The 19,390-nt window shown below is 37.8% G+C and overlaps 1 protein-coding gene across 9 annotated transcripts in view; it reads right to left on the bottom strand.

Moving 5' to 3' along the window:
* The window catches only part of PHF14 (PHD finger protein 14), a 124,577-nt gene that overhangs the window by 88,946 nt on the left and 16,241 nt on the right, over positions 1 to 19,390 (bottom strand). For 8 of the 9 annotated variants that reach the window (XM_081881955.1, XM_081881958.1, XM_081881957.1 and 5 more), the window contains exons 5-13: positions 16,195 to 16,354; positions 11,638 to 11,749; positions 10,452 to 10,589; positions 9,142 to 9,288; positions 8,167 to 8,437; positions 7,278 to 7,384; positions 5,669 to 5,764; positions 3,652 to 3,755; positions 1,357 to 1,488 (exon numbers count right to left, since the gene is read on the bottom strand). In XM_081881955.1, the coding sequence (XP_081738081.1) occupies positions 1,357 to 1,488; positions 3,652 to 3,755; positions 5,669 to 5,764; positions 7,278 to 7,384; positions 8,167 to 8,437; positions 9,142 to 9,288; positions 10,452 to 10,589; positions 11,638 to 11,749; positions 16,195 to 16,354 (1,267 nt within the window). Of the gene's footprint in view, positions 1 to 1,356; positions 1,489 to 3,647; positions 3,756 to 5,668; positions 5,765 to 7,277; positions 7,385 to 8,166; positions 8,438 to 9,141; positions 9,289 to 10,451; positions 10,590 to 11,637; positions 11,750 to 16,194; positions 16,355 to 19,390 lie in introns of all 9 variants that reach the window. The other variant, XM_081881959.1, reaches the window with a different exon arrangement.

The following is a 19,390-nucleotide window of genomic DNA, read 5'->3' as shown; positions in this document are numbered from 1 at the left end:
AAACTCTCAAGACATATAACCTATATAGAGGCTTGAAATACTGCTGTAATTGAATTTTGTCCTAGTACTCATACCAGTTCATATGAGCAAACTGAACTGTTAATGTTTGGTTACTATTACCAACTCATTTTTGGCATCTGTACATCTTTCTTCACCAGTTTCTAGTTACATGGAATTCACAAAATGATTGCTAAACCAAGTCTTGAGTTTGAGACTTACAGCAACATTTTGCAATATGCTTCTGGTCAATTCAGAATTACCAAATGGAAAACACCTAATGGAAATAAGGGAGAATGCTGTTTGAATCACTATAATATAGATTAAATAGTGTATGAAATAATGTGGATGATCCAATCATCTTTAAAATTCTGCAAAAATCCCGGGAAAAGTGTAGACACAACATTGGTATCACACAATTACAGCATTAGAAACAAATTGTGGGAACGTGCACAGCCTTTCTGAGGACTGAATTCCTTCTCTCACCTTAATTAGCAATAAAATAACTGATGACATTAACACTAACCAGAGGTCTCATATAGCCAGGGATTCAAACCACAATGTAATGCTCATTTCAGACTCTAGATAAAACAAGAATCTTAGATAGCATTACCTATATTTAGGGTTAGTACAATTTCCCCTAACAGTGTTAAAGTAAAACAACAGTGGAAAATTCCCTTTCTTGATGTGAAAGCTCAGACCCAAGAGACAAATGTGGCTGTTTGGCATCTTGTTTGGCTTTTGGCGCTTCCCCGGGTAACACACCCTCCACAGCCATGCCCCACTTGCCAGTCCTGCTTTAGTGTTCCTATCTAGCCGCAATGAACCCTTGAACTCCAATGATGCACCTTACTATCCTGACCAGGGAAAAGAAAAACTAGCCTACTCTACAGACGATTAGTCCCAGGGTTGTGGGTTCAAGCCCCATGCTGGGCAAAAGAATCCTGCATTGCAGGGGGTTGGACCTTCCAGCTTTACGGTTCTACATACAAGAGTACAATTCACAATGGTTGCTCTGTCCATGTTTGCCTCTGGCATGTGGCCTCTGGAAAGTTGCCTATGCAGGAATGAGGCCCTTGGGTTGAAAAGGGGTCTTGACTCCTTCATTAGTCCACAGGAAGTTTTTTTGTGTTTTTTTTTAAAGGAAACAAAATAAACCCAAGGTACAAATAAGTGATGAAAGGGTGGATATTTGTTTTGCAAATTGTCTGTAGTCAACAATCAATATAGAACTCAAACTTTCATTTAAAAAAAAATCCTTGCTGATAAAGACACAGAACAAAAACCTTGGGAATAGAAAAACCCCTAATAGACTGAGGCCCTCATATTTGTAGTACAATGCATTTACAATATTCTTACCAGTAACTGTTTTTAGTCTTCCTTGGCATCCTTGAAAGTGGAGGGTCCAGACATCCAAGATGATAATGGAGTTTACAAGTATCACACAGCAAAAGGAGGTGTTGATCATGGTTCTTCTTGCAAATCCCACAACTTGGAAATGCAGGAAAAAAGTTTCATTTGAGATAATGCATATACTTTACTGAATCATCTCAATGTTTACATGGGGTAAGATCCAGAGAACCCCATGCATGAGCAGAAGGCATTTCCGCTTGTGCAAAGGGTGGTCCTCAATTTCAGCTAACTCCCCACTCCAGTGGCCCTTCACATCACATCCCACAGTGCTTTGAGGGGTCTCAGGTCCCTCATGAGCAGCCAGGGGGTACAGAGCAGGCGGGCATTAAGGCACTGCACCAGAAAGAAGGAGAAGGCAAAGCCCTGTTGTGCAAGTGAAACTAAGCACTTCTCTGGATCAAAGCCATCGTTAATATTTCCCTAATGTTTGCTAGATATTTGTGACTTCTGATATATTGATTTTTATTCACATTGAGGCCGGTTTGGTCCTGAAGGCAGAAGGTTGGCCTGAATTTAAATCCCTCACCAGCTATTAGAAAACCACAGGGGTCTGCAAATAAAATATTTCAAACTTAAATCCTCATCGGTAAAAATAATATCCTTTGAATTCACTTACTTTAAACTATTCACTTACTTTGAATAGTTGCTGGGAGAATGAATGCAATTTAATTGTAATGATATTTGTATTTTACAAAGGATGTATTATTATTGTAAATTAATGAAGGATTGCAAATAAAACATTTTATGTCAGAATCAAGACGAAGCAAATATGCAGTAAAATAAAAATAACCGTTGTGATGGAAAACACCCTCATCCTTGGACATGCTAGTCATGTAAAAAAAAGTTCAGCAGCAACATTTTTTAATCACTTGTACATCAAGTCCACAAGGTCATCCAGCAGAGGTACCCCATTTGGTAAACATCATCCCAGAACAAATTAACATTCAACAGAGAAAATTCAGCAATTCATAAAAATGTGAACCATGTGACAAGAGTGGATAATTTTAAATATACTGAAGTTAACTAGCATAAGAGTCAGGGAAGTATTTTGTCTCACCACGCAAAATTAACAGGTAGAAGTCATTGCCACAAGACATGGTGATGACCACTAGTTTAAATGGCTTTTTAAAAGTTTTAGGCAAATTCATGGAGGGCTGTGGCATCAATGGCTATTAGCCACGATAGATAACTGGGTATATTCACATCTAGAAAGTGTATATTTCTGACTACTGGATACAGGAAACAAACAAGAGGTGGCTACCACTGTCATTATCCAATGAGAGCTCTTCAAAAATATCTGGCAAGTCACTGATGGAGACAGATCAAGCAAGGATGTTTTCATGTTCCTAAAAGCATTTGTGGTTGTTATAGGACATAATGCAATCAAATGCTCCCCACAAAGAAACACAAGGTGGTATTAAATACTTCTAGAGATTGCTAGACTGATTTTTGCTAGTCACCGAAAATTTAAGGAGATACTTTTTATTAGCCAAATTGAGGGCATTCCATGAATCTTCAGATGCATTTGAACTGGTTAACCAAATATGGACCCAGTTCTTGCACTTACAAAGAACTCTTCAATCTGAATGGTTAAACCCCATACAGTGAGTAAATATTCTAACTGTTATAATTGTATTTTATCTTGCAGAAAGGTAGCTTTTATATGGAGTATATGTTTCAATACTTGTATCAAATATTTATTTATTTTTTAAAAAACCAACCATAATGGTAAATGGTAAAAAGAACTAAACATATAACAATGAGTAAATGCATCAATTACTCAACAATATATTAACCTGAATTATGAAAAATACTAGACTTGAGGATCAAATATGCTTTGTTATATTAGGGCTTAATAAACCGTATAAGTTCATAATAATTTCATTCAGACCTTGCTGGTCGATTTTAAATGCAAAACTTTTAATGTTTGAAGGTTCTCAACCATATATCACAAAACAGATTAAAATCTCAGGTATAAAAGGAATTTTCTTCTGAAGTGCTGCCAATGGATAGAGAAAATCTCAGTAATGATGTCTGGGACTCTGAAGACAGTTATAACGTTTTTTTTAAAAAAAAATGATTTAAAATGAATCAAGTTAGTGTCCAGGAGTAAAAGACATTTTACTCCTGGTGTCCAGGAGTAAAGACATTTTATTCAGTTGTTTGGAATAAAAAAAATACTTATAAAGGTCTCTTACTCTATCCATAATCTATGTCTATTGTGCTGTTTCTACTACTTGCCTATAGAGAACTGCAGGGAGGGTTGTAGTCTTCTGGGTTCCACCCTCCTTTTTACTCGGTTTTCTCTCCTTGGGTGCTCGCAAAATTGATGGTATGTTCAATTTCTATTGGGTTTGAAGAAATACAGGATAATTTGTGAGAGACATATATAACATAACATTCCCCCTCATTTACTGCTCAGCAATCAAAATTTGGCTGTGCCCAATATACTAAAAGTTAGGAGAGGAAACTGCTTAGTCAGGCTGCAAAAATGACTACACTATATATTTCTGTCCCCAAGTGAGCCCTATGAGAAATGAAATTGCATTCACATATTTTCCAATGCAAAAGAGAGAGAGAAAAACCAAAGACATTAAAGCCCTGGCTTTTTAACTTTCCCCCCTTTAACAGAGGGAGCTTTAACAGAGACAGACAAGGACAAGCTGGTTTAGAAGGTTAAAAAGAAAAAGAAAAAAGAAAAATCCACTACACTTCACGAAAGAATATTGAGGCAGTTTATTTTCCTCACCATCCCTGCTACAGTGGTGCTCCATAGGTTAATTAGAAAAATTATCTTATTGGACCAAACTCTGCACAAAGCAGGAGAGATTCTCTTCGGGTTTCTACTAATCTGCAGTATGCTAGCTTCACAGACAGCAACCATCTATCAAAGTCATTTCTCAGTGGCCCTGTGGGCCTGCATCTGTTCAACCAACTGGAAAAAAGTGTCATGCAAGCTGTGCAAATGAAACTACTAGTTTTTTATTATTATTAAATGATTGCACCAGGAAACATATTTGTGAAAATTTGATTCCCCCCTCCGTTTTCTTTTTAAAAGGGATGAACTTCTTATTAACAAAGTTAAATTCCGACCCCCATATGTATGAAAGGCCCATAAAAAACCAGGTTATATTAATCATCTGGGCCAGTTTCACAGAACCATCAAGCACTTTGTAAAACCTTGCTAATTCTTCTGTTGAATTAACACTTAGCACAAAAACAAGGATAATTACAAAAAACAGAGCCGGCCAATGGTCCAGTTTCTTAAAAGATCATTTTAACATTTTATAATCTTAGAAAGCCAACTAAGGAGTCAGACAAAAACAAAAACAAAAGCTAAGATCTGATTATATATTGGAATGACACATAAAAGGCTCCCACTTTCTTGAGGAATCTGCTAACTGCACTGAATACCAGATATAAGCCTCAGTGAAGGATGAATTAGGAAGCACTAAAAGAAAAAGCCATGGAAATTCATCAATCTTTCAGATACAAAGTGCCATATAACTTCCACTGTTTGTAGAACGGGAGAAGCAGCTGTACAACAGGCAGCAAACTGTGTAAAGTGTTCATTGTGCTCTTTTAATGTAGCTGAAAACATAACCATATCAAGATATTTGATTCTGCTGGTTTACAAGTGCAATACTTTACTCTTTAGAAGCTAATGAATTTAATAATTGGGAAGTGGCAGCATTCACTTTTTTACAACTGACAAAATGATCAGTAATCCTATAAAAAAATAACCAGCTGTACCCTAATATTCTTCACTTCCTATTAAGGACATTCCCACATGCATAATTCATTTAAAACTACAGCAAATTACATATGCTTTCAGTTGCATATTCAGAAAACAGGGGGGAAGAAAACAATATACCCTAAGAAAACCTGCTCTTTGAAAGCTATGGGGGGGGGGGAATAGCAAAGAATGTGGTTAGATTAACTCATGCTTCAGGTTTAGCTTCATCACAAATGACAGGTCAATCAGTTACACCAAATGAAAGAATTTTGCAAACAAGATAGCTAATCCAAAAACAAAATTAGGCTGCAGTTTCCCAGTAGGTAGGCGCAGAGCCCTATATACATTTCAATCAGAAATCATTATCTGCAGAATAAGGCCAGGACTTTATCAAATGTATCTTTTCAGCCTAAAAAAAGTGACAGTAACAAAGAGAAAACCCTATTTTTAGGACTCATATGACCCATAAATAAATAAGATATAAGGAAAGAGGGGAGGAGAAAAACAATGGGAAAAACCAACCTGCCCAATTATTCTACCAAGCACAGCCCATATTCCTTGTCCTTCATTTCGTAGCTTTGCATTCACGTTCTGAAGTTCTTCTAAAGACTCACACAACTAAAAAACAAAGCAGTGAAAAATACTGTGGAAGTTATTTCGTACCTCGTATCCAGGAGGAGGCATTCTTTACTTATGAAACCCTTTTCTATGAGAGGTAATTAAATAATAAAATTGTTCACTCATGTCAAGGCAACTGAAATCAGTAAAGTTAATCAGCCATTCAATAACACTAGAAAAAAAACATGGGCATCCATATGGTTAGTAAGGGAGAACCTAAAGTAATTTTGTCTGACAATAAGACTATAATGGCAGTCAAGAAACATCAAAACAGTTCCACTCTGTTATTTCCATCTGTAAAGATGTGCCAGGTTTTTCTACACAGGGAATCAAGATTTCAGAGCTATACATCTGCACACTTGAAATAAGAAAATATAAAGCCTTGTCACATTTTTTAAGTGTAACTGGGAATGATGTTCTCTCCTCCAGACTACTATTTATTTTTTGACAATTCCAACAACTATCATTACTTTCATGGGGTGTGCGTGAATGCACGGCCATGTCTTTTTGAGAACAAATAAGAACGGCAATACAATAGGTAGCACTGAATTCTCTAGTCATGTCTTCCATTCCTTGTGATCAGTGTGGCATACATGTGTGTATTCACACAGCAGTTGCTGCAACATTGAAGGCTTCCCTCAAATATCCCCAAAGTATCCACTGACGGTATTTCAAATCAAAACTTCTGTTTACATCAACCTAACAGGAAAAATACATCGCCAACATCCCAGATATCTAAAGTTGCATGTGGTGATCAACAAAGTGGTTCACTAGGTAAAATTACTGGCAGCTGCTGCCTGGTGACCGTATGGGAAGAACCACAGTTGGTGATAAAACTACACATGCTTTGAATACAAAAGATCCTAAGTTCAATTACTGACATCGCCAAAGAAGCGGATAAACAGGTGGTGTGAAAGACCTCTTCATAAGATCCTGGAGAGCTACTGTGAATCCAAATAAAAAATACTGGACTAGATGGACCAAAGTCATAGTTACTGAATGGATAGGAATAAGGAGCCCACGCGAGCAGAGGCAATTGCCCAATCAAGACCTATGTTACTGTTCCCATCTTTTTACTTCGTTTTTAATGTCATTTTAGTATTTCTATTACGTCCGTAAGCTGCTTGAATATTTTCTGTGAGTAAAGCAAATAAAAAATAATTTGGCAATCCCGGACTCTGCCATCCCCATGATTAAAGCTAGGACTTGGAATTCCTCCTCACAGTTACCCTAAAGCTCTAAGGGAACACCTCAACGTAAGCAAATTTTTATGCTCATGATAGCGAGCAGATGTGCACAACAAGCAAGAGTCAGGCTCTTGATACCAGACTGAGAAAATCTGTATAGATGAGAACCTCTGAGAAACATCTTAATCTTTTAGTGAACAGCAGGTGACGGTTACTGAAAGACCATTTGATTTAAGATGGGTTTTAGTGGAAGTCAATGGTTTTCTAACTATAGTTTTATTTTATATACAGCATATGATTTGCATTGTTTGAAGAACATCATTTACCTTGTTATATTCTACATGAAGTTTTTCCTGTTCATTCTCCAGCTTATCCTTAATTTTCTTCTGTTCTGCCATATTTTCTTGGATCTGGATCATGCGCATGTTTCTCTCTAAAATAAAAGCCAGCACTTTCTGTATTTCCTTTTTTTTTTTTTTTTTTGAGCATGCAAAGCAACAGAATGAATGTAGGTAACAATACATCATACGACAACATTTCTTCGCATTCAATGTCACATGCAGAAAACACTCTCTGCAGCTGAACAACGCTTACAATATCTCTAAAACATCCAAGCTATGGATATTAAGATCAAAGGCACATAACAAATACTAGTAAGTAATTCATCCCTTGCAAAGCAGAAAAGGAAGGGTGACCAGGGCAAGAAACCCGATTGCATTACTGGAGGGTTTTTACAGAGCTAGGCTTGCACCTGATCTCAATAGCAAGGACTGAGGGAGGAAAGAAGCAGCATTAATGCCAATTAATATTGAGTTAGAATGCACTCCAAACTTTAAATAGGAAAGATTTCAACAAAAACATTTTTAACTATCCCACACATTATTTTAACGCGACATATATGAATATTTACTTGGCTACTTGGAGGCAGCTTTGTTGCTTTAAAATTGTAACGAGGGAACCATAGTGCTCACATACAGGAGTATATGGGTGGCTTGAAGTTTAAAGCAACTCCACTCTTTCATCTGTAAACCATCCCTTCAAAATCTAGACTGGGGTGGCTAACCTGCAGCCTCCGATTGTTGCTGGATTCCAACTCCCACCTGCCCAGCAAACCAATGTTCAGGGATGGTGGGAGCTATAGTCCTGCAACAACCGGAAAATGAAAGGTTAGCCATTCCTGGCAACAATGGAAAGCACGTATCTTTTCACCCTTACCAAAATAATAATTGACAAAATCAGCGGTCAGGGCTGGCTGTTTGTGTTTTCTTCTTCCATCCACACTGGAACTGGTATCTGAAGTATCCACTGGAAAGATGTCTGTGCTAATTCCCATTAATTCTGCTTTGCGCATCAGCTTACGTATTGCTGAAGCGCTGCTAGTGAGCGGCCGTGGCAGTTTCTCCCTTGGTACCCACGCCTGCGGCCTCGTGGTACGTGCTATTTCTGACTTAGCACGATACTGCTGTAGTCTGGCATTAATTCGGGCCTACAAATTTTAAAAAAGCAAATCAAAATAAAGCTAAGAAGCACATAAACACTTTTGCTAGAAAATGTAATCTCCATTTCTAACACTGCACACACAAATCTATGGTGAGAGAAGATCGCTTTTAATAGTGCAAAAGAACTGATCCTAAAATACTCTCTGGACTAGAAGAGGTAGAGTTTGAAACAGATGTATTTATGAGCTTCCTCAAGAAAAATCCAGTATTGGTTTCTGTTCTCCATCATGCTGATCCTTCACAACTGAAATTCAGAATTCTCATAAAACTCAATAAGGAATGAATACATCAGCAGGCAAACTTTCCCAAATATCTGGGTAACTCAAGCTAGAAATGGGTAACTCAAGTTAGAAGTTGTTCAGGCTGACAACAGACTGTGGCAGAGGTAAGTACAAAGACTCAAACTGGGGGGAGCACTAGCAGGCTTGGGGTGGGGTTAGATTTATTGAGCTGGAGGAAAAGTGGGGTCACAGAGACATCATGCAGCTGGGAGAGGTACACATGCTTATACACCTGAGTTTAGATTATTTGCAAGCAGGTGAATAGTGATTCTCAAACATTTCATACTATTTACAACTATATGCATTTTCACTGGCAGTCACAACAATTCCATCCTTTTTCCTCTGCCCTGATCTTTCTCATTTAGTATGCTATATTAAACACAAATACAAACTTGGCTTGGGTATACTACCTGAGCTTCTGGTGACAGTTGTTTCTCTCTCTCCTGCAAAGACATTTTGCAATAGGATTGCAAAGCCAAATAGTTCTTGCGCTTCCACTTTCTATCCATCCTGTCTGCATGTTGCTTGCAGTAAGCAAAAAAGGGATCTGCAATATCCTGTTCCAATTAAAATAAAAATGAAGAAGGCAAAAGCTCATGAAAGAAAATAGTTTGTCAGCCAGGAAAAGCAGTATTTTAATTATATTTTATCATGTAATTTTAAATTACCATTATGTAAGCCACCTTGAGAGGTCCCCCCCCAAAGACAGCCTAAAAGTATTCTAAAGTAAATGAATAGGATAAATAAATAGGATGGTACACACACACACACACACACACACACACACACACACACATTTTCCACAATTTTGTTAGGTAGGGTCTGAAAAAATGATTCTGATGGCTTTTAAGGTATTTTAACCAACCAAAGCCAGATTAAGGTAACATCACTACAAAGAATATGAAACTCTTGTTTTGATTCAGCTTTTCAAACTCAGTGCAGAGTTTACAAATTAAATAGCCACATGTTTATCTACATATAACAGATACATTAGTTTTAATTGTTTAGCTACTCATAAGCGGTATCACTACAATCTATGTAAATGTTACGAGGTAAACTTTCAAGTTTAATCTCATTTCCAAAGGGGCTAAAAGACTGAGTATCAAGCAGCTATTTCTGTGTGCCATTTTCCAAAGGTGTTAATGTAGAAAGCAATTACATACATGAATACTGTATAGAACAGGGAAAATATTTTCATACATATTTTGAAGAGCATATTTGTTTCCCTCTGCTCATTCAAACAACTAAGCAAGTTCTGCACTGCCACACAACTTTCTTTTGTTTCCAAATACTGCAGTATACATCAACAAAGGTAGCACAGGAGAAATGCTTGACAGATAATCTTGGAAAAAATAATCCGACCAAAATGGTGGATTGCTGGTGGATCAGAACCATGTATGATTAGAAAGCCATTGAGATGGAAGGGAATTGAAGATCATAATCACTCTCCCCACACATATTCATCTTTCTAGTATGGAATGGATCCAAGAGAGATGATTCCTGCCAAAAATGTCTACATGTTTCAGGGGAAAAGGTTAAAAGAAAAAGGGAAGGTACAAAATACGCCTTCTGCATCCCAACACAGGAAAGCTGAAGCAATCAATATTAAGTAAGGCAATCAACTCAAATATTTCTTAGTTATTTTAACACATCAATTTGAAGTTTTAGTCATAACAAAAGTCACCTGGGTTATTTTCACTAATGCAGAATATTATCATACCTCTTCAGCTGCTGCTTCTGACAATAGGCCTTCCTTCTGAGCGCAAGTCACATGGAAATATGCTCGGCACATCCCAGCATCACAACTAATGCAAACGCCAGTTCTGGCAAAACGGGGATCTTCACAAAAACTGCATTCCTGTAGCAAATAAATGAGAGAGAGAACATTACAAAAGTATTACCTTTATACAGTAACTTTATACAGAATAAAGTAGTAACTTTATACAGTACCTTAAAATGGACTATATACTTTACAGAAGAAGACAAGAAACAAACAAAAGGGAATGAGAAAATGGATAAAACGGAACCAGAAGTATATATAAGATGCTACATTCAACCCTAACTACAACTTTTCCCTACTGTCAGCAATAGTTTTCATGTAAATTACCATATCTGTATCTATATAGGCTTATTAGAGTGGGGTATTTGCATACTTAGGACATTCTATCCCATCTTTTGAAATGCCAAGGCAGGTTGCAATAAGTGATACACACTTAAAGCCAATGCATACCAGTCCACAGACAGCAACAACGTACATACTGAAAAAGATGTCCTAAAAACAAACAAACCCCTTTATTACATCTGATATACCATTTAAAAGTTTAACATCAAGACAAGAGTTAAAAGAGTGATCTTCAGTGAGCCACATTTGAACATTCCGGTTGGGGACGAGGGAAGGCCTTTCAAGAATTCACTCGAGGATTATCTGTTTGAAATCTCATATATTCTCAGATCGATATTATTGTGGTCTGATGGCTAAATCTTTATAGTACTGTAGAGGATTAATTGAGCTGCCCTGCATTTACTTGACTGCCCTGTTATTAGTACTTTTATAACTAAAGCCCAGTGTAAAATTACAAGCCTTAGTCCTGTGGAATTAGTTGAATAGTTCCTATCCAATGATGGTTTCATAAGAAAAATGAGGCTATATATAATAATATTCATTATAACCAGATTATAGAGTTGGAAAGGGCCCTGAGGATCACCTAGTCTACCCCCCCCCAATGCAGCTCTACGCAGCTGCCCCTTATGGGGATTAAACCTGCAACCTTGACATTATCAGCACCATGCTCTAACTGACTGAGCTACGTTTTGAGCGTTTAGCTGTAATGAACTGAAAAGGAAACAAACAAAAACAAGCTACAATCATATAAATTATCCCCAAAATATATCTATTTGAATGTTACCTTAGCACCATATTTGGAATAATTCATTTCTGTAAGAGTAACTGGCCGCAGTTTGTCAATATCTCCAAATGCTACTCCTGGAACATAGAGTGCACAAACAATGTGGACCCATCTATAACAAAAGAGGAAAGCATTTACTGTTCATATCTGAGCACTAAGAAAATTACAGACAAGGAAAGAACAGTTTAGGTGACCCAGATGTTAATGGGAGCTTCTACAAATACTACAAACATTAAGTCACCATGGTTTTGAAACAACTAAATGATGGGACATGAATATAACTTTTTTGTAATAACAATTAATTAATATGTACTTCAACAATATTTCACAACTCCCCTTTGAATGGATTAGACCGAATTTAGAACCTGTGATAGTCTCCCTACTGTTTTAGCCAATCTGGAATACAATCAATGGTGGAAAAACCCTATATAGTGCCATCCTATACAACTGCCTTTCATACACATATCTGCACCTGGTTGGAGAAATCTATGCAAAATAGGTTTTTGTTAACCCTGTGCTAGCTTAGCACTTTCAGAAAATTTACAACTGCACAGCTCAGCAGAGAATTTATTCCCACTTCCCCTACAACAGCTGATCAATAAAATTTTACCAGGATGTGTCCATTGGGATTGGGGTGGATATCCTGGGGGAAGAAGGGGGAGCCTGAAGCGTACTAATAATATGAATGTTTTATATTCTGTATTATTTAATAGGAATCTGAAAGCAATCCATCCATATGCAGAAGCTGCTTGAACATCTTTGCTTATATTATAAAATTGTTGTTAGTTTGTTCTTAAGCAGAAAGGCAATTCTGATCTATGTACATGTCTTGCACTTCCAGTGTGAAGGCCTTACACCAGGGGCAGCCAATGTGGTACCCTCCAATGCCTTGAACTACAATTCCCATAATCCCTGGCCACTGGCTATACTGGCTGGGGTTGATGGAGTTGTAGTCCAAAATATTTGGAAGTCATTATTTTGACTACCCCCGTCTTAGATCTTACTCATTTGAAGTCACTTCTGAGTCTTTTTTTATCCATGTTTTGAGTTTTAGGCAACACTAAAATATCTAGGAATTTGCCCCAAAAGATCCAAATATTGAAGCCCCCAAATTTAAGATATTCTGTTTTTGAAATTCTAGGAGAGTTTCCCTCTTTATGAAATGCCACTGATGTGTTGCACTGGTAACAATTTTACCAGGGAAATAGTTGCTCTTATTCACATTATCTTCTATTTCTTTTTTTTTTATAAAAAAAAAAAGGCCAAGGTTTTGGCTGGTGATTTTTGATAGTACGTTTTAATGCAACCTCCCCATTGCACCCTGCAGAGTTCAATATAAAGATACACATCTTCAACAAGCAGCTGCTTCTCAATTTAATTTGCACAGTTTTTTCATGCTCCACTGGTGTATTAAATGCTGCTGCACTCTGTAGGAGTTTATCTATGATAAACCCAACAGCTGGCTGCTTGCTTCATACTGACCTTCTCAAAATGTTTTAGTACATGTCACACAAGTACTGTAGTATTACAGATTTAAACTGCCATTTCAGTATGATTGGCACACAAGTGTCTCATTTCCTTAACCACCTATGTATGAACTCCATCCTGAATCTTTATTAAAAGCACAGAAGTCAGTCAAGTTCACAGCTGAGGCAGCTTCAGCTGCATTTAATACCAGTGCCTAAATGTTTTCCTGCTCATTTGTTTAGCCGCACATGTTTGAGAACCTTGTAATTAAGACAAATTGGGTAATCAAAGAAGAATAATCTTTCTTGTTACTTCCCCATCCATTTTGCTCCAAGCTAAGATGACAGATGTTGGTGAAGGGAAGGGAAAAAGCTGAAGCAAAATAAAGACAATAGTCTTAGCCCAGTTAGTATCATATCATATATACAGAGCAAAACATTATATCCACATTGGTGCCCAGGAAACTAAAGAGTACATGCAAAAAGTAGATTTGTTTCAAATTAACCATTCCACTATCTAGTCAACCTCTTCGACGGGAAGAGCAGAGAAAACCATCCCTCATTAGAGAGAGAATATTAACAGGTTTAGTTTAACATTCTGACAATTTTTTAGTTAGAAAGGAAAGCTATGTTATTTGTTTGGAGCACGTAATTTGGTGTCCTGGGATCACAGGAGGTTTGACAGCCATTTGCAAAACTCCACATTGACATCATGTACACACAAGTGGCAACCACAGGAAAATGTATTACATTCCTAGCCCTTAGAATGAATGTTCAAATGTTCAGCCAGTTTGGAACAGAATCACAAACATTGCTTAGACCTTATCCAAGGAAGGGAGTTTCAGGGGGGCAGGGAGAGTGAACTAAAAAAGGACAGCTTTTTCCCCCTTTCCCACCTTCCTGAAATCTTTCCCCATTGTGCCAGTCCTGAACCTACGCACTTTAATGTTATATAACAGTGTGATGAGGAGTTTGAAGACTGAGAAAAGAGGAAGGTGTCCTTTTAGAACTCCTGAAATGTTCCTGTATGGCATATAAGTTTTTTTAAAAAAACACACACCACATGACACACATCCCTCCAACTCCAGCCCCCTTCCAGAACACCATAAGCTTTTAGAGCTCAAGCAGACCAACTCTCTCTCTGCTTTTCTATTCTTTTTCTCAACCGATATCCTCAATACTCCATGGATCAACTGTCCTCAACATTTCATAGGCCCAGGAAGAACGATAGGTTCTTAAATGGTCATTTCTTAATATCTTCTAATTTACAACTAATATACTTCTGTATACCTAGGAAGTATGTCAAGTATGCATATGCAGAAACTGCTACCTTATTTTTGGTGGTCCTGTTTGTGCTCCAGATTGATAGGCATGGAACCTCCCAGGTCCAGTAATAAAGAGAACAAGCGGGACTCAAAACAAAACTTTGCAGTGCATCCTCCATCTTTCCTGTTTAGGAGTCCAACCAGCCATGCACTTCCCACACCTATACTTCCATTGCTATGGCTGTTGAGCATGTGCAGTCCTGGAAGTTTACCATGTTTTTAACTTCCACAGTGTCTTTAAGTATCTGATTTTAACCTATTTATTTTGGTAAACCTCAGTGCGCTTATATTGGTACACACCACCCTGAGTTCACTGTTAAGGGAGAGCAGGGACAATGATTATGAAGGGGGGAAATCCTGTTTTTGAGAGTTGTTGCTACAAGAGTTGTTGCTACAAGGCACTTCTACACAGCTGGATAAAAGCACTAAGTTTTTGAAAGTCTAGCTTCATTATAATCTGGGTTCAATTTATTTATTTGTTTATTAATGTATAGTCTGCCAATATGGCTTCAACAAGTCCTCAGGGCAGCTTACAAAATAGGTTGTTTTCTTATACTTGACAATTGAACAAGACGTAAATGCCAAGGTTTTTAAGCTTGGAGTGCAATTCTTTTAAATGCAAACACTCAAATTACAGCCTACTGTGTGTGGTTTCAAATGCCAACATCCATTTCAATAGAAAGTGTTTAGCATAGAGCCAAATTCAAAATGACAAATACAAACCCGTGAATACAAGAAATTTATGAATGGTTTAAAATTGCTGGGACTTCTGATTCAATATATTCAGGATATTCTAAGCACAAAAGGGCAAATGGAACCATGCTCAGTTTGACTGTGTGGAATGTCCTGCTGAGTTTCAGAGGTATTGTGTTAATAACAGGAGCAATGAAATCGATTAAGCTTGAAAGCACCAGGTCATGTTTGGCAAGCTTGTTAATGCCTCACCAAGAAATATATTCCAGTGTCTTAAACAGCTCAATGGCAGTCTAAAAATTCCTTAACAGTTATGGGATGACAGACTGCAAAGTTTTGATATGGGGCATATTTCCACACAAGCATTTTGAAACAAGCAACTTCCCAACATAAAACTTCCCAGTTATGGAACTACCTCCTATTAACATCTATCTGTCCCCCACATTATTTTAATTCAGGCAACATCTTAAGACCGTTTTTTTCCTTGCAAGCCTTTGGAACGTAAGAGGAGTGGCTTCATACATATAATTTAATGCTGACTTTTATGTTGAATCACATATTATATTTTGTATTGATTTTGATTTAATTATGAGTTTTTGTTGTTAGCTGCAGTGGGCTCCCATGAGAGGAAGAGTATGTATACTAATTGAAATAATAAAGGGGGGGGGGATATCTGAGTAGACAGAAACCTATGAGAAGACTACCCAGTGTCACAAAGTGAAAATTTTATAATCCCTTAAACTGTGTGTTTTAGAACACAGTACACAGTTCTGACCAAACATTTAAGTTGTTTGTTTAGTCCTCCTCCTGAGTAGTTCGTAAACCTTTAAGGTGCAGCAGAACCTGTGAATTTATTCACAGAATTATCCTAGTAAACCTCTATTGCAGAAGCAACAGCAATGCTATGTTTCTCCGATTGGAATCTGGCTATAGTCTAATCTACCATTGGAAAGAAGGAAGGAAGTTATGCCTGACTTTCCAGAATGGGCTTGGTGAAGAAAACACATGACTGGAATAAATTGAAGGATAACTTTCAGGAACCTATCCCTCTGATGACAGCTCCCTTAACTAACCTGCCAGCATCCGTCTCCTTGAAGATTCCATCTTGGTTGGGGCAGAGTTCACAGCTCGGAGAAACACCACATTTGCAGGCATCACAGAACCATGGTTCAGTGGAGTTTTCTGAAGCGGAGCTCATAATAGAATCACTTTCGCCGTCAACACCATAACAACCTAGGAAGATAGAAAATACAAATGAATGAATTAAATCAAAGAAATGTTATATCAAGGGATGTAATTAAGAATTAATATAAGACGTGGAAAGCAAGGGCACATAGAGCTATACAGTAGGTAAGGCAGAACTGATAGAGCTCTTTGAAGTAGGTGGCCAAATAGACATATGTGTGTTCACGGTCTCAATTACAGGGTTTTTGGAAGCAACACCTGATCTTCACTTTCTCCAGCCACAAGAGCTCTATTACACTACCGTGAGCTTTCTGGAAAACTGCTGTCTCTATGCAGCTTTATTTATAAGGAGAGAATAAGGGAGATAACTATTCTAGATGAAGTAGCTACTCAAAAAACCAAAAGCATCTGCCTTCTAATTAATAAGCAGTAAGTAGAAAACACCCATGCATTTTGATTTGTCTCTCTGTAACTGTGCAGATTGTTCCCACGGCAAATGAAAGCTACATTTATTTATTTTTTACAAATTTGCAGGTACTACCAAATGACTAATTAGGTCACATTTTGCAAGGCTGTTTGATTGATTTTGGAGCATTACATATACTCTCTGACAGGAAGTCATATTCTGTTAATTTGTACAATTGACTGTGCTTTACTGGAGGAGGATTTGGGATTAATTCAAAAGACATCAGAAAATATTGCAGTATTTTAAAGCAATGATTATTCTCTGCTTTAACAACTTATTATATGGGTGATTTGGGACGTGGGTGGCTCTGTGGGCTAAACCACTGTGCCTCTTGGGCTTGCTGATCCAAAGGTTGGCGGTTTGAATCCGTGCAGCGGGGTGCAAGCAGATAACTGGTACAGCCACAGAGGGAAGGTGAACAGCATTTCTGTGCGTTCTGGCACTCATCATCACACCAGAAGCAGTTTAGTCATGCTGACCACATGATCTGGAAGGCTGTCTGTGGACAAATGCCAGATCCCTTGCCCTGAGGTGAGATGAGCGCCGCACCGCATAGTTGCCTTTGACTGGACGTAATTGCCCAGGGGTCCTTTATCTTACCTTTAACCATATGGGTGATTTCTAGATAACATATTGAACACCTCCTGCAAACAATTAGATTTACTTCAGGTGAATAGAAAACTCAAAGAAAGAGTGAGATTGATTGATTGCAAAGAGATCTGAAAGCTCAACTATGGAGAAATAGTTGCACTGTGCACCTATTTTATTATAAAATCACCAGTTCATGTAACTCTTAAGAACATGAATTCTTCACTCTGTACAATGCCAATATTGGAGGAAACAAAGGGATATAAAAATATTTTAGGAAAACTGCAGTAAGTCTTTAATTTATAGCACCAATGCAAGGACAATTGTCAGAAAGTGAATTACCCACAACCACATTGCCTGCAATGATATGTACCAGACAGTTTTCTTTAGACATGCTGCAATCAGTACATCAGGAGAACTGACACCCCAGCTGGGGGTGCTGTGCTATTACAAACCAGTAAGGAGATTTTAGCACAAAAGCAGTTCTCTAAAGTGACAGGCCAGAGCTTAAGATTTTATTTTTAAATTTATCCACAGAAGGGCAAATCTATCCAAGGAACACTTTATAAAATATACTTTTTTTTCAATTAAAACAAGTAACATCTTCCTGAAGCACTGATAGAAATTTGTCACCCAGATCTTAAAAGAAAGAAAAAATGTTCCAGACATGTATCTAGCAAAATCTCTGTTATTATGAGGGACCATAAAGTGCAGAAAGGTATGGCCTTTGAATATCAGGAGCAGGTGGCAGATTTTACCACCCACACCAAGTGTATTTCAACATCCAACATTTTTCTTTTCCACCAAGAGTGAACATTCATTTAGATTGGAAAACCGTGTCAACCTCAGGGGTCAGTACCATCAGGCATCTATTGAGGGCTCTCAGAAGAGGCTCCTGCCAGTCCAGAAAGGTTGGTTTCAGATTCCTGAACCTGGCACACCACTTAGTCTTCAATTAAGAAAATATGGTGACCTCCTGATGCTGGAAACCATTGTTTTAAACCAACGAAACAATCACTGCCCATTGTGATTGAAAGTATTTTCTAGAAAGGAAAGTCTAGACTGAGCTCAAAACGTAACAGGCTGCCTCCAACCCAGGCAGCAGAGAACAAAGTGAAAGCACCAGTTCTCAGCTATCTGGAGCTTAAGAGGTAAGCTAAATGGAAGCACATAGCTTGCTGCTTGTTTCTCTACAGTGTGGGATCTAAGGAGTTGGATTCAGACTCCATTGTCAAGGCCAATTTGACCCCAATCCATATTATCCTTTAAGCAGCAACAGACACTGTCAGACATCTAGACTTTGTCCAAAAACCCTGATTATGAAGTTTCACCATGTGAAAAGATACATGTTAAGACTGTATCTTGGGCTGTGAGTTAAAATGAGCAATCTGCATGTACTATCACTGAGTTGATTTATATTTACACCCAACTGCTTATCTTCTTGAGTTGCTCATCTGTATTTTGTGATACACCAAAGAAAGCAGCTTCTTTGCACATTATCCAGGGGAGAGACAGCCAAATTATTTATTAATTTAAAACATTTATACACTCTTTCTACCCCCACCCCAAAATGTTAAAGGCAGCTACACTTTAAACCAACACAAAAAAACAGTAACACAAGTACAAAAGAGAACAGCAATGCCGAACCCATTAAAACACGCAAATATTACACAGAGCCTTCCAAGTAAAATTTATCTGTGTTGAAAGTGTAATGATGAAATATATACAGTAAAACCAAAATACCTCCAAGGAGACACTAACAGTGCAATCCGGTGCATGTTTACTCAGATGTAAGCCCTAATATGCTCAATAGAGATTACTTCTGAGTAAATAAAGAATTTCACACTGTGACAGAAAATTAAAACAGCAATGTTGGGTTTCCTAGTTGGAAGTTCGAGAGCCAGAGTGTGACCACAGAGAAAGCCGTATCTGTGGTCCCAACCAAACATGCCTTTGTGATTTAATAAGAGTCTATACTTCTGATTTGAGGCAAACTGTTAAGGCTGGGAATAATAAGCAATTGAACCTTA

The sequence above is a fragment of the Podarcis erhardii genome, assembly GCF_964252035.2.
Source record: "Podarcis erhardii genome assembly, chromosome: 12".
NCBI classification, from domain to species: domain Eukaryota; kingdom Metazoa; phylum Chordata; class Lepidosauria; order Squamata; family Lacertidae; genus Podarcis; species Podarcis erhardii.
The sequence above is the reverse complement of the archived record's forward strand: the minus strand, read 5'-3'. Positions and strand labels throughout refer to the sequence as shown.